This window comes from Apiotrichum porosum (genome assembly GCF_003942205.1).
Source record: "Apiotrichum porosum strain DSM 27194 chromosome Unknown scaffold_13, whole genome shotgun sequence".
In the NCBI taxonomy this organism is placed as follows: Eukaryota; Fungi; Basidiomycota; class Tremellomycetes; order Trichosporonales; family Trichosporonaceae; genus Apiotrichum; species Apiotrichum porosum.
This window is the reverse complement of record NW_021167120.1, coordinates 542,897-555,495: the sequence shown is the minus strand read 5'-3', so window position 1 is coordinate 555,495 and position 12,599 is coordinate 542,897. Positions and strand designations below refer to the sequence as shown.

General features: G+C 61.1%; 8 protein-coding genes across 8 annotated transcripts; 4 read left to right on the top strand and 4 right to left on the bottom strand.

The window, feature by feature from the left end:
* Nucleotides 1-462: 462 nt before the first annotated feature.
* On the bottom strand, nucleotides 463-1,189 carry EHS24_002627 (uncharacterized protein; the record flags this gene model as incomplete). The annotated part of the gene is made up of 3 exons (XM_028618359.1): nucleotides 463-638; nucleotides 808-883; nucleotides 944-1,189. The coding sequence occupies 3 exons, from the start codon at nucleotides 1,187-1,189 to the stop codon at nucleotides 463-465; spliced, it is 498 nt and encodes a 165-aa protein (XP_028473315.1).
* Nucleotides 1,190-1,348: 159 nt separating this feature from the next.
* Nucleotides 1,349-1,931, top strand: EHS24_002626 (uncharacterized protein; the record flags this gene model as incomplete). Its single annotated transcript, XM_028618358.1, has 3 exons — nucleotides 1,349-1,684; nucleotides 1,733-1,811; nucleotides 1,864-1,931. 3 exons carry the CDS (start codon nucleotides 1,349-1,351, stop codon nucleotides 1,929-1,931), a joined length of 483 nt encoding a protein of 160 aa, XP_028473314.1.
* A 217-nt stretch (nucleotides 1,932-2,148) lies between these two features.
* EHS24_002625 (uncharacterized protein) lies at nucleotides 2,149-3,119 on the bottom strand (the record flags this gene model as incomplete). The annotated part of the gene is made up of 3 exons (XM_028618357.1): nucleotides 2,149-2,420; nucleotides 2,484-2,751; nucleotides 2,871-3,119. 3 exons carry the CDS (start codon nucleotides 3,117-3,119, stop codon nucleotides 2,149-2,151), a joined length of 789 nt encoding a protein of 262 aa, XP_028473313.1.
* A 453-nt stretch (nucleotides 3,120-3,572) lies between these two features.
* On the top strand, nucleotides 3,573-4,006 carry EHS24_002624 (uncharacterized protein; the record flags this gene model as incomplete). Its single annotated transcript, XM_028618356.1, has 2 exons — nucleotides 3,573-3,658; nucleotides 3,868-4,006. 2 exons carry the CDS (start codon nucleotides 3,573-3,575, stop codon nucleotides 4,004-4,006), a joined length of 225 nt encoding a protein of 74 aa, XP_028473312.1.
* Nucleotides 4,007-4,551: 545 nt separating this feature from the next.
* On the bottom strand, nucleotides 4,552-6,415 carry EHS24_002623 (uncharacterized protein; the record flags this gene model as incomplete). The annotated part of the gene is made up of 5 exons (XM_028618355.1): nucleotides 4,552-4,797; nucleotides 4,961-5,683; nucleotides 5,723-5,796; nucleotides 5,857-6,176; nucleotides 6,273-6,415. The coding sequence occupies 5 exons, from the start codon at nucleotides 6,413-6,415 to the stop codon at nucleotides 4,552-4,554; spliced, it is 1,506 nt and encodes a 501-aa protein (XP_028473311.1).
* A 243-nt stretch (nucleotides 6,416-6,658) lies between these two features.
* Nucleotides 6,659-8,344, top strand: EHS24_002622 (uncharacterized protein; the record flags this gene model as incomplete). Its single annotated transcript, XM_028618354.1, has 1 exon — nucleotides 6,659-8,344. The coding sequence occupies one exon, from the start codon at nucleotides 6,659-6,661 to the stop codon at nucleotides 8,342-8,344; it is 1,686 nt and encodes a 561-aa protein (XP_028473310.1).
* A 408-nt stretch (nucleotides 8,345-8,752) lies between these two features.
* Nucleotides 8,753-10,384, bottom strand: EHS24_002621 (uncharacterized protein; the record flags this gene model as incomplete). Its single annotated transcript, XM_028618353.1, has 4 exons — nucleotides 8,753-9,716; nucleotides 9,781-10,049; nucleotides 10,211-10,327; nucleotides 10,376-10,384. The coding sequence occupies 4 exons, from the start codon at nucleotides 10,382-10,384 to the stop codon at nucleotides 8,753-8,755; spliced, it is 1,359 nt and encodes a 452-aa protein (XP_028473309.1).
* Nucleotides 10,385-10,648: 264 nt separating this feature from the next.
* Nucleotides 10,649-12,193, top strand: CYP6 (Peptidyl-prolyl cis-trans isomerase cyp6; the record flags this gene model as incomplete). The annotated part of the gene is made up of 1 exon (XM_028618352.1): nucleotides 10,649-12,193. The coding sequence occupies one exon, from the start codon at nucleotides 10,649-10,651 to the stop codon at nucleotides 12,191-12,193; it is 1,545 nt and encodes a 514-aa protein (XP_028473308.1).
* Between the last annotated feature and the right edge of the window lie 406 nt (nucleotides 12,194-12,599).

Below are 12,599 nucleotides of genomic sequence, written 5' to 3'. Positions count from 1 at the left end.
CTTGACGAGAGGGGGAGGAGGTGGGGAGGAAGAAACGGGGAGATGGGGTTGAAACAAGACGGAAACAACTGGTGACGATTGTTATTTGTGGGTTTCACTGAACAGTTCAGGAGACAGTCGCCGCCCATCGTACCACCACGGCGTACGGCGACGACGACGGCGACACGAACTGGCCGTCCTTGACGTTAACCGCCGGCGAATGACACCAAGTCCATAACAGGCAGCATGCACAAGGTCGCGGGCGGGAAACCGTTGCTTGCCCACAAAGGCTCGTACGAGATGGGATATGTCATCATGCATGGTATCGCTCTGCTGTTGCTGTCCCGCTCTGGTGGGACTCGTGTCTCCGTCTCCGCTCGCCAACATGGCACGACGCTTCTCCGTCTCGTGCTTTCCGTGCACCGCAGTACACGTCTACCCATTCATCTGCGTCTAATGGACACGCATGTGGGACGTCGTTCACTACTGCTTCCCCGCGGCCTCGGCAGCGAGCACCTCGGCGAGCCACACGCCAAGCTTCTTCTCCATGGCCAACAGCGCCTTGCTCGCGTATGGGTCGAGGCTGGGTCCCGCTGGGGCAGTGAGGTTTGACGGGAGGGAGAGGGACAGGTGGATCTGGTTTGGGGGGAAGCGCTTGGCTGGACAGATGTGTCAGTGGGTACGTCATGACCATGTGGAGAGCTGCAAAGGAGTACGAGGAGACGGGGCTCATGAAACCCCTGTCGCCAGCGACAGCGGCGACGTCTCCAGCAACAACCGTAGCCTAGCCGTCCGTCTATCTCACGAGCCCACATGTGGAGTACTCACCTAGCCTCTGCGCCATAGGCAGCGCCGTGTCCGTCGCGCCAGAGCGAAAGATCGGGGTGGCCGTCGCCGGGATGTTCTGCGAGTCAGCTGCTGGAACAACATGAGGCAGCTGTCTTTTCTCTCTCGCCGTACTTACTCCAGCACTTGGCATAGCGACAGCCCACTCGCTGGCAAGGCGGTTGCCTTCGCCCTCTTCCCTTGCCTGAGGACCGTCTGGCCCGTCGTCATCTGCGTCATCGCTGCCGGGAGCACCTGTGCCGACCCAGACGAAGAGCGTGTCCTTCATGCGTGTGAGCTGGAAGTTGAATGCGGGAGACGCGGGGAAGGGGGCCGGGAGGTGGGTGTAGTACACCTGCGTGGTGGGTTCGAGGTCGCCAGACATGGTGTTTGAGGTGGACAGGACGGATGATGGACGACAGAACAAGGACGCGTGGGTGGCTCTCTCAAAACACCGTCACTCGATGGCCATCATCAACCTCCACATTCTGCCTTCTCCCCGGTTGTGTCGTTCGTCATTCACCCAGTAACCCATTCGAACCACATGGTGACGCTCACCCCGCCGTCCTCCAACGCCAACACCCCCACAAGGCCACTCGCTTCCCCACCTCCCCCGGCCTCCCCCACCGACGCACGCATGGACGTCGACACCATCACCAGCGCGACCTCGGTCGCGGGTGAGAACCCCACACCTCCCGCGGGTCCAGGTGGCAACTCGAGCGGATCGGCGAGCAGTGGCCCAGCCTCGCCTATCGGCTTTGACGACGCTGAAGTCGGCGACCTCGGTATGGGCGAGGGCGGCTCGCCCCAGAGCTCGGACACGGAGGTCGAGGTTGACGAGGAGGAGGAAGCTCTCAACGTCGTCCCTGGTGCTACTCCCGTGAGTCGCGCGCATGTCAGCGACCAGCAACATCCCGCTGACGACCAGGCCAAGGCGACCCCAAAGCCCTCGCGCAAGAACAAGGATCAGCTGTACGAGTCTGACATTGTTGAACGCTGGAACGTCGGTGAGTAGCTGAAGACTCACTGCATAGTTGTCGTGGCCCAGCTAATGGACAGAAATCGGCGATGTGTTCATGCCCGTCGCCGCCCCTCGTCCTGCCCCCGCCCCTCCAACCAAGGGGTGAGCGTCAACGTCGACAGCGTCCACCGTCAACGTATTACGACCGCTCTCCATGATCCCAGGATCGACTCAAGAGCCAAGACCCCCCCCCCCCCCCGAGACCAAGTAGAGGACCCATTCGCTGTACATTCCCGGCCCTCACCCATCCCATCCCCAGCGGCAACCTGTACCCGTCGCACCGCCCGCATGCATGTACATATGAAATACTATGGCTCGTCTCTCTATGCCTTCTTGCTCTTTTCCTGGATCCATGCTTCTATGCGGTCAATCCAGGACAGGTTCTCGTCGTCTGTTGTTGTCTCTGTTGCTGATGGGTCGTCGCCCCTCGCGAGTGCCGCAGCCTCTTCCTCGGCCTTCCTGGCCTCTGCGGCCTTCTTCTCCTCGTCGCGCTGAACGCCAAACTTGTCGCTGAGCATTAACAGACCGCTTGTGGCGGCACCACCGCCCAGACCGAGGATGACGGCGCGGATGAGGACCGGGTTGGGCAGTCGGTCTGTGCAGTGTCAGCTCTGCTGTCCAACCTCGCGGCCTCCGCAACGCTTCCTTTTACACTCACACCACAGACTGAGCACCGTAGCAAGAGTTGCTCCTGCAACAGCTCCATCCTCGACATGCACGGGACCCTGCCTCCATCCCCACCGCTCGTGGGAGGGCGGGTACCCCGTCTTCATCGAGTTCGGGTTGAGGTGTTCGCGGGCGTAGGCAAACCCTTCGTCGGCAGCAACGAACAGGGCCACGGCAGAAGACAGGCGGAGCGAGTATCGAGACCCCTCGCGCATGCCGCCCCACAGGATACGGTAGTTGCGGGTCTTGTGGTAGAAGTACTGGAGGAGTGTGAGCAGGTCCCAGTTGGCAGGTGGAAGCAGGGAACGAGCGACGACGCGGTGTGGTCTGCAAGGCCGGTACACTCCTTGCTCGCTCGCTCGCTCGCTCGCGCACTCACCCATCCCTTGACGGTCGTCGGCTGGCGATGCGCATTCTCAGCCAAATACCTGGTCTGGGCATTCCTGGCACCTCGACGGGCGCCAACAAAGAAGCCGACCACGGCAGCGTTGCCGGCAAAGACGAGCATGTTCTTGGGCACGTGCTCGTACCATGGCTTGGGGTCGTCTGCGTTGTCGCCCGTCGCTGTCCACACCGCGGACGGTGATGGTGGGGGTGGTGGGGCCGCCACGGCGCCGGCGTCTACCATTTGTTGGTCGGTGGTGTGAAGGTGAACGGGGAGATGGAGATGACAGGTGACACCCGAATTTCAGACGATGCCTGTTGGCTGTTATCTGCTGCCGCCGCCCGACTCTTGTCAACAAAACGTCGTATACAGCACGAGGTCTCCCTGTCCAGCAGTCGTTGTATGTCAAAGTAAACCCATATGCTGCGGCGGGTTCGCGTGCATGGACCAGGGCACTTGCATGGCACTTGCGCGCTGTGCACAAGTGTCATTGTCAACCGACCAACCCAGGTCCACTTAGCTTCTCTCTCCTAATCTCCCGCCCCAGTTATTACAACCCATAGAAATAACAATTGTAATATCACCGCCCGCCGCGTAATCCCACCGGCAGCGCTCAGGCGATCTATTCCGCATCCATCTTCTCGTGTCTCACCATCACCCATATCTGCACCCACCTGTCAACCCAGCCAGAGCAACATGTTTGGCCGCCTGACACGCCTCGCCATCGACCTCGTCGCCGTCGCTACCATCTTGGCGGGCATCAAGCGTTCGACCGGATACGCGTGAGTCGTGCGCGGGCGGTTGTGTGTATTCTTGCAGTGGGTGGTGGTTGCCGCCGCCCGTGCTGGTCCATCTCGAGCGCTAGCTTGCCGAGATCGCATCGCTGGGTGTAGCACACTCCCAATGTCTACCCACTTGTCTTTGGATACGGATACACACCTGCCTTCAACGCTGCCGCAGCCAGTGCTCAGCTAACACACCTTTTCCTCAGCGTCTACACCGGCAAGGTCAAGGACTCGTCCATCCGTTCGTTCCTCGACACCTACCTCGGTGTCGGCGAGACGGTGTTTTCGTTCATGTGCGGCTTCGCCGTGTCGAGCAGCTACTTCCGCCGCCAGCTCGATGACTAGGCAGGATTCCGTTTGCCCCGTTAGGGCGAGTCAGCCCGGTTTAGGGATGATCCTCGACTGTCGCTGGATGCCACCTCCTACGACGAGCATTTACGAACCCCAACACCACGATAAACGATCCTCCCACTCCTGCCGTTTTGGCTCCTGGAGCCAGCAGACACACACACACGCGCGCGCGCGAACACACCTCGCACGGCCCGATACAGCCGTCTGCCTTTTCTCTATGAACACACTCGTACTTTTTTTTGGGTTGTTGTACGCCACCCGATACCACCACCACCACATACGAGCAAGACTCATTTATTCTCGTCTCTGTCTATCTATGTATCCTATATCTGGATACAACCGTCTCATGTTCATCTGTCGTATGGCTCTCTATTCAACATTTGTCGTAGGGTCATGTCAGGAAAGTGGCCAAGAAACATCCTCCCCCTTCCACATTGACATCGTGCCGTCTCTCTTCCCTCCAACATACACGCAGTGGGTCGTGGCGCAGCGGGCTTTGCCTCGCCTCGGCGCACTCGGCGCACTAGGCGTCGGCTCAACTAGTGCTCAATTCCACTCTCCCAGCTCTCCGTTTCGTCCCCGGTCTCCGTCTCCGTGGCGCTTCCCTCCCCCGTCTCATGGGTCCCCGTTCCCGTCGCCGAGCCAGAGTCCGTAGCCGTCTCGCCAGCAACAGAATTGGACACAGACACCGAGGCTGTGGAAAAGGTATCTCCATCGCCCGAAGCCGAGGCGGAGACTGAGGAGGCGGTCGGCGAGAAGGGATGGTCGGGAGTATCGATTGCGTGCTGTAGGTTGGCGGGGAGATGAAGTGTTAGGAACTGGAACTTGTTTCCCACCCGTCATCTCCTATCTCGTCTATCCAGTCGTTCCACTATGTAGAGTAAACTCTGCACTTTTGAAACCGAAACTCTCTGGACAGGACGGGGCTCTATGTGTCTGAAAACTCACCACTCGTGTGGGACTGACGACCCGAACTGATCCTTCGTCGTGCCGGTCCTCGAGATCGGCCCATGCTCTCGCGTGGTGAGCGTACTTTTCCCGATCCGACTCGGTAAAGCTTGTACGGCGGGGAGAATCGCGTGCCGAGTGGGAAGGCGACACCTTGGGCGAAGGGGATGCTTTGCCCTTGCCGTGTTTGGTCGAAGCATTCTTCTTGGCAGCACTCGAGCGGCCAAACCATGAAATGATAATGAAGCCAATGAGCGCCGACGAAATGGTAAGGGTGAGCGAGAGAGGCGGGAGGAGGATCAGAGGTGGGATAGGGTTGGAGGTGAGGAGCCAACGGATCCCAGTCGGGTGCGGGATGAAGCGGACCACGACCCACCCAGTCGTCTTGACCTCGTGGTAGAACCTGCTGCCCATGTCCTCGTCTTCACGGCCGATACTGACAAACGCCGCTCCAACAGTGTGGTCGCCCCGTCCTGGCAAAACAGTGGCGCCTTCGACAAGTTCTTTGGTCAAAAGCACCACCTCGTTACCCCGCGCGGGGGAGGCAAGGGTACCCTTACGCCGGCGCTCCTTGATCTTGGCCGTGGGGACCCCCGAGTATCCCAGCAGTCGCGAAGGGCAGAGCCCACGGAAAGGCCAAGGCAACAGGCATGGAGGAATAAGGCGCGTTGGCAACGATGGCACGTACACGACGCTGGGCGGAAGAGGTGGCGGTGGCAGGGACTGAACAGTTAGCAAGCAAGGATCACCAAAAGTACCCACCGGCTGAGACGCGCGGATGATAACCGTCTCCGGGGACCGGTGGCTGCGGAGCTCGAGCGTGACCATAAAGTTGCCTGCACCCAAGTCAGCTAAACCAGACACAGCGGGTCTCAGCTGTAAACATGCAGACGTACCCATGTCGTCGGAATCCCGGTTGGGTCGTACCAGCTCGAGCTCCACTTGCACGTCGTACGGCAAGTCCTCCTGGAACCGGTCCAGCGGGAGAGCCAGCAGCGCATGCGGTGTACGATGCGTGCGCGAGCCGTACACGAGCCATCCTTCCACTTCGACGTTTCCGCCTGTGCCCCATGACCACCAGAATGCGCCGACGGCGAGGAAGGAGAATACCGCAGACGAGACGACAAGGACCACTACGAGGACGGCCTTGAGGACGACCGAGATGGTAAGCGGGGACGTGAGAATGTCGCGGATAAGGCGAAGAGGGTATGTGATTCTGAGGCAAGTTTTAGCGTTTGGAAGAGGGATATGTATATGTATATATGTGGGACGACGCGTCTAGGAACGAGGCCGCGCGCGACGAGGGACTCACGGTGTGAATGCAATGTCGAGCAGCGAGTGGAGAAACTCGACAAAGTCCGAGTTTGGTGGTTGCGGGGTGCGGACGCGTCTTGCCGGTTGACGGCGCGGGGTGGCAGCGACACGGCGGCCGTCCCTACGCGCCGGCGACGACATGGCGAGAGGAGGGGTGGTTGGATGGTGGAGATGAATGGAGAGACGGAGAGACGAAGTGGAACGCGCGCGCTCAACAGACGTCACACACACAACAAGGCCCCCTGGGCAACCGCGTGCAGGTGAAGGGGGGGACGGAATAAGATATGGTAAACACCACAGCAACAGTGACGTCGTTGATGGTGGTGATGAGCTCGTTCGGCCACATACATTCTATCTACTACTCACCACTTGTCTCCACTGACCATGCCTCCGCCCATCGTGTCCGCGCTCCCACCATCGCCAGACTTGGTCAACGCCCACCATGGCGTGTCGTCGGCAAACATTACACTCGGACCGGACAATGCCACTCCGACAAAGTTCCACAACCCATGGCCGTCGTACCGCTTTGCAACGCTGTCAGACGCCTGGCTCGCGTACCAAAAGGGAGCAGCGATTGCCACTCCACAGCTGCCGACGCCGACCCCGTCTAGACCCGGGTCCCGCGCCGCCTCGCTCCATGCTCCATCAATACGACGTGCAGCAGGCGGCTTCCGCGACAACCCAGATCCGGAAGCCGGTACCGGCATCGGTAATGGTCGTCCGGAACGCCCATTGTCGCAGCGAAGGAAGTCGTGGCTCACCCCCGACGACCCCGACGATGCCGCCGACGAGGATGCAGACGAGGATGCAGACGAATACGACGACGAGACAGCTGCGATGGACGACGAGCCCGAGTTTCCTCTCCAACACCCGTACCTCAACGACGTGAAGGGATACGTCCGGCCAGCGTTCAGCCGTATCATGACCCAGGACGACACGGACGATTGGCGCGAACCACCGATCCAGGTGCAGCGTCCACAGTGGCCGCGCAGCGGCGAAAGGGGAGCCGTGACGTGGCTCGGACATGCCGGTGCGCTCGTGCAGATTCCATGGAACGACTCGGCGAGCACCAGTTCCACTGCACCCTTGTGTGGCGTTCTGTTCGATCCCATTTTCAGCTACCGGTGCTCCCCCAGCCAACTGGTCGGCCCAGCTCGCCACCTCGACCCACCATGTTCCGTTGACGAGCTCCCGCCCATCCACCTGTGTTTGATCAGCCATGACCACTATGACCACCTCGACTATAACACAATCTTGGACCTGTGGGCCTTCCACGCTGCCACTGTGCACTTTGTCGTCCCGATCGGGCTGGGAAACTGGTTCCGGACAAGCGGGATCCCAGACTCGCGCATCACAGAGCTCGACTGGTGGCACGAGGCCCTCGTCACTTTTCCCTCTGTGAACCGGACCCCGCCCGTCAACGAGCCCCTGTCGACCTATCCCCCCGAGACGACCCCGACCGTCGACCCGACCGCTGCCCTCACTCTCAAAGTGGCATTCACGCCAGCACAGCACCGCTCCGGCCGTGGAATCTTTGACCACATGTGCTCCCTGTGGGGCAGCTGGTGTGTCGGTGTCGTTGGGCCCGGTCGCGAGGCCGACGCCCTCAGGCCGGGCATGCTGGGCTGGACCGACTTCAAAGTGTTCTTTGGCGGCGACACGGGATATCGGTACGCGACTGCACCCGACAACGACGCTACAGCCGTGTGCCCCGCGTTCCAGGAAATCGCGCAGAAATACTCGCCATTCTCACTCGCGTTCCTGCCCCTGTCCACAGGCAGCAGTCTCCCGTTCCTCCGCTCCCTCCTCTCCCTCTCGCTCGACCAGTACACCCTCACGTCCAGCTTGCACTGTTCCCCCGCGGACAGTCTGGCCATCCACGCGACCGTCGGCGCGCAGCGGTCCGTCGGCATCCACTGGGGAACGTTTTGCGATGCCGCCGAGGCACGCGCGACGCGTGTAGAGTTTGGACGTGCGAGGAGGGAGCATGGCGTCAGTGCCGACTGGGATGAGGTCGGTGGCAAAGGATCGTTTGTGGTGGCGGATATTGGCATGGTCATGGAGCTGTAGAGCGCATATCGCAAACATAATATGGAAATGATGTTGGGATGTGGATGCGTTACCAATGGGCGCATGTGATCAATGCTGAACATTGGAGACGAGCGCCCATGGCATGCAGCACAGAATGTCGCCTGTGCAGCGATACCACCGACGACGCATTCATGCCGGCACCATTGCGGAGCCAGCCGAGAACGCGGCACGTATCTGCCAACCGCTCTCAGTGTTCTGAGCCAGTGGTCGTGCGAGCAAAGTCATTTGCCCGTGACGTCAGTGACGACGATGGTCCACCTCCACACCGACCAAACGCTCTCAACGACCCGCTGTTCTTGACATGACACGGAAACATGCATGGATGGTGGGAGGTATACAACAAACAGAAACGTTTATCTCTGAGAAAAGAAAAAAACACACCCCGTCTCAACGCCCCTTGCGCTCCCTGTCGCGCTTGGCCCTCTCCTTTGCCTCCTTGCGCATGTTCTCCTCCTTCTCGGCCTCGAGGTCTTCGCGGCGGGCAATGGCCAGCGCACGCTTCTCCTCGGCCTCGACATCACTCAAGCCAGCCTCCATGTCGCTTCCGCTGTCATAGTCGTCCCTGGGCGCCGGGCGGTGGGCGTGCGCGCGGCCGCGGTTGAACATGTCCTGGATCATGGCCGACACGGCCGACCGCGACGGCTCGCCAAACTGCGAGTCACCAGAGGATCCGCCCCGGTTCCGCTTGCGTGGTGGGCCGCGGCGCGAGTCGTCCGAGTCGGAATCCGAGTCGGACGACGACGGCTGGCGGCGGCGGCGCTCGCGCTCGCGGTCGGCGATGCGGTCGCGGGGGTCGCGGACATCGCGGTCGGAGGGGCGGCCGGCCGGCCTGGATGCAGGAATACGATCACGATCGCGATCGCGGTCGCGCTCACGGTCACGGGGTGTGGATGCGCCAGAGCCTGTGGAACCAGGTTTGGCATTACGCAGCTTGATATCACGCTGGATCTCGTCGAGGGTACGCCTGTCGCGCGAGTTGCGGTCGGGGCAGAGCGCGCGCAACTCGCCGACGTTGACAGACTTCTTCATCTGCGCCAGCGACTTGGATTTCGAGCCGGCACCAGCGGCAATCATCTTGGCTGCCGCTCCAGAACGAGGTGCGATCGGGGCCGACGAGCGAGACGTTGGAGCGCGACGTGGAGATGAGGCGCCCGACCCGGCTCCCGAGCCTGGACGACTGTCGAAGCCGTCCACGAGGGCGCGGACCGAGAACAGCGAGTCCTCTACGCTAGCCTTGGACGACTTGCTCGCGCGCTGGAGCTTGAGCGCCGCCTTCTCCTTCCTCCCAAGTACCGGTGGGGAGGGCTTGCGTCCACGTCCACCTGCCGACGAGTCCCTGCCGCCCGCTCGACTGGTCGAGCCCGAGCCCGAGCTCGACGCGCGCGCACCGTTACTCGTGTTGGTCGTGCCGTTACTCAGCTTGGTAGACGTCTTGGGTGTCGAGCGAGGCGGAGGCTATGTCACTGGTGAGCTTTCTAGACTTGGCCTGGGGGAATGGTGCAGGGCCCGAAAGCGCCACCCTACCCACCTTGGATGGACCCGCCACTGCGTCCTCTGCAAAGGGGTCGTAACCATCGTTGGCCGCCTTGGACTGGCTGCTCTTGTTGTTCGCCAGAGCAGCGTTCGCAGCCATGAGCTCTTTACGCCGCGCCTCGCGGGTCAACTCCTCGACACGCTTCCTGCGCTGTGCAAATGTTAGCACACGACACACAGCCCTTTTGTGGAGTGGAGACTGATGAAGGGAGATGTAGATGAGGACCCCGGAGGTTACGCCGTGGTTGCTCTGGTTCTCGCACCCATACACCGTCTCGCAACCCCCATCGGTCTCGTGCAGTGTAAACCCACCTCTGCCTCCTCCTTGGCCGCCTTTTGCTCCTTCTCGGCCTTCCTTGCCAGCTCGCGCTTAAGCTCATACTCCTTCTCCCGCTGCAGCTCGAGTGCCCGCGCTTTGAGGCGCTGGTACTGGTTCTTGTCAGCTTGCCATGTACGAGATACAAAGCTGCAACGTACCTCGGACATTGCGGGGGTTGTGGGAGAGAACGGGGGTGTGGTTTGTACTAGATGTTGGAGGAAGAGACTGCAACCTTGGCCGACGGTGTGCAGGCTTTAAGTGTCATCCATGGGCCCACATTGATGCGACGCTTGGTGGCGAGAGAGAATGTTGAGGTGACGCGCCTATTATTGTTCCCGCGCCTATGGCCGAGGCCGAGAGCGTCTCATTTGTTATTGACATTCCACCTCGTTCGAACGTCATCTCCATTCATCTCAAACACTCTCGCCAGCATGTCCGTCATGCTCGAGACGTCCCTCGGGGACCTCGTCATAGACCTCGAGGTTGACAAGTGTCCGCGCACCTGCGAAAACTTTCTCAAGCTCTGCAAGATCAAGTATTACGGCTTGAACGCATTCTTCAATGGTGAGTTACGATTGTCCTCGTGCAACAAAGCCAACTCTCCAGTGTCCAAGGACTTTATCGCGCAGACAGGCGACCCAACGGCGACTGGAACGGGTGGCGAGTCTCTCGACTCGTACCTCTACAACAAGGACCCAGTGGGACCGCCTGTTCCGCGCTACTTTGCGCCAGAGATCACCAACAAGCTCAAGCACGTCGCCAAGGGCACCGTGTCGATGGCGGTCGCGCCGACCGACCCGGCGGGCTGCGGTTCGCAATTCTTCATCACGCTCGCAGACAATATCGACTATTTGGACGGCAAGCATGCGGTCTTTGGCCACGTGATTGAGGGACTCGACACGCTCGACAAGATCAACGAGGCGTACCTCGACAAGGAGGGCCGGCCACTGCAGGACATTCGTATCCGTCACGTCGAGGTGCTGGAGGATCCCTTCCCAGACCCGGACAACAGGATCGTCCTGTCGCCTCCCCCCTCGCCTATCCGCCCCCCTGACGCTGGCGGCGATGTGGTCCGCATCGGCGACGACGAGGACGCATTCGCCCAGCTGGCCGAGGAGGAGGCCGAGGAGCAGCGCCGCCTGACGGCCGCCAACAGCTCGGCGCTCACGCTGGAGATGATTGGTGACCTGCCCTTTGCGGCTGTGCGCCCGCCCGAGAACATCCTGTTCGTGTGCAAGCTCAACCCCATCACGCAGGACGACGACCTCGAACTGATCTTTTCGCGCTTTGGCAAGATCCTCAGCTGCGAGATTGTGCGCGACAAGAAGACGGGCGACTCGCTGCAGTACGCGTTCATCGAGTTTGACCTGCAGGAATCGGCAGAGCAGGCATACTTTAAAATGCAAAACGTCCTCGTGGACGACCGGCGTATCTGGGTTGATTTTTCCCAGTCGGTCGCCAAGATGGGCTCGGCAGCGCGTGCGGGCTTTGGCGGCGGCGGCGGGAGAGGGGGAAGGGGTGGTGCGCGAGGAGGACGCGGTGGCGGTGGACGCGGCGGGTTCAGCGATCGCGGGCCACCACCGACGCGCGACTCGGGCTATGGTGCGCGTGCGGGCCGTGACCTGCCCGAGGGCTATGGCGAGCCGCGCAGGCGCAGCCGAAGCCCCCGAGACCGCGAGGAGAGGAGACCAGAACGCGACAGTGGACGCCGTGACGACGACCGATACAAGCGCGACGACAGGGACCGCCGCAGCGAACGACGTGAGAGGGACGACCGGGACGAGGACCGTCGCCGGTCAGGTGGACGCGATGACCGCGACAGGAGGGACAGGGACAGGGACCGCGAGCCTCGTCGTGATGACAGGAGGGACGACAGGAGGGATGACAGACGAGACCGCGAGAGGGACGACAGGCGCCGAGACGACCGTCGCGATGACAGGCGTGATCGCGACAGGGACTACCGTAGGGACCGATAGAGAAGTACTTACATACATTACAAAATCTGTAGCAATGCAATGGCCTGGACCTTTGACCTGACTGACCGTCAACAGCCGGCGTTAACATCTCGGTGTGTGCTGGTCCGGAACTGAGTGACGGGATTCCCGGCGCGCAGAGGATTGGCCGATGTCCGACTGCCCTGTCCACCAGGATACGGCACAGTGTGTTGTAGTACATGGCGGCCGATGGCGGTCTTGGCTCATGTTGACCCTTTGCTGACACCTTCGGCCACTACATCGGCCGCCACAACGCGTGCACGCGGCTCCCGACGGTTGCAGCAGAGGTACCGGGGTCGCAGCCGGTGTCACTGCCGGAGTTCAGGCGGTGGAGTGCCGGACTCGTTGTGTTGTGACAGAAGAGGTTCGTCACGGTGTACCTCTGGCC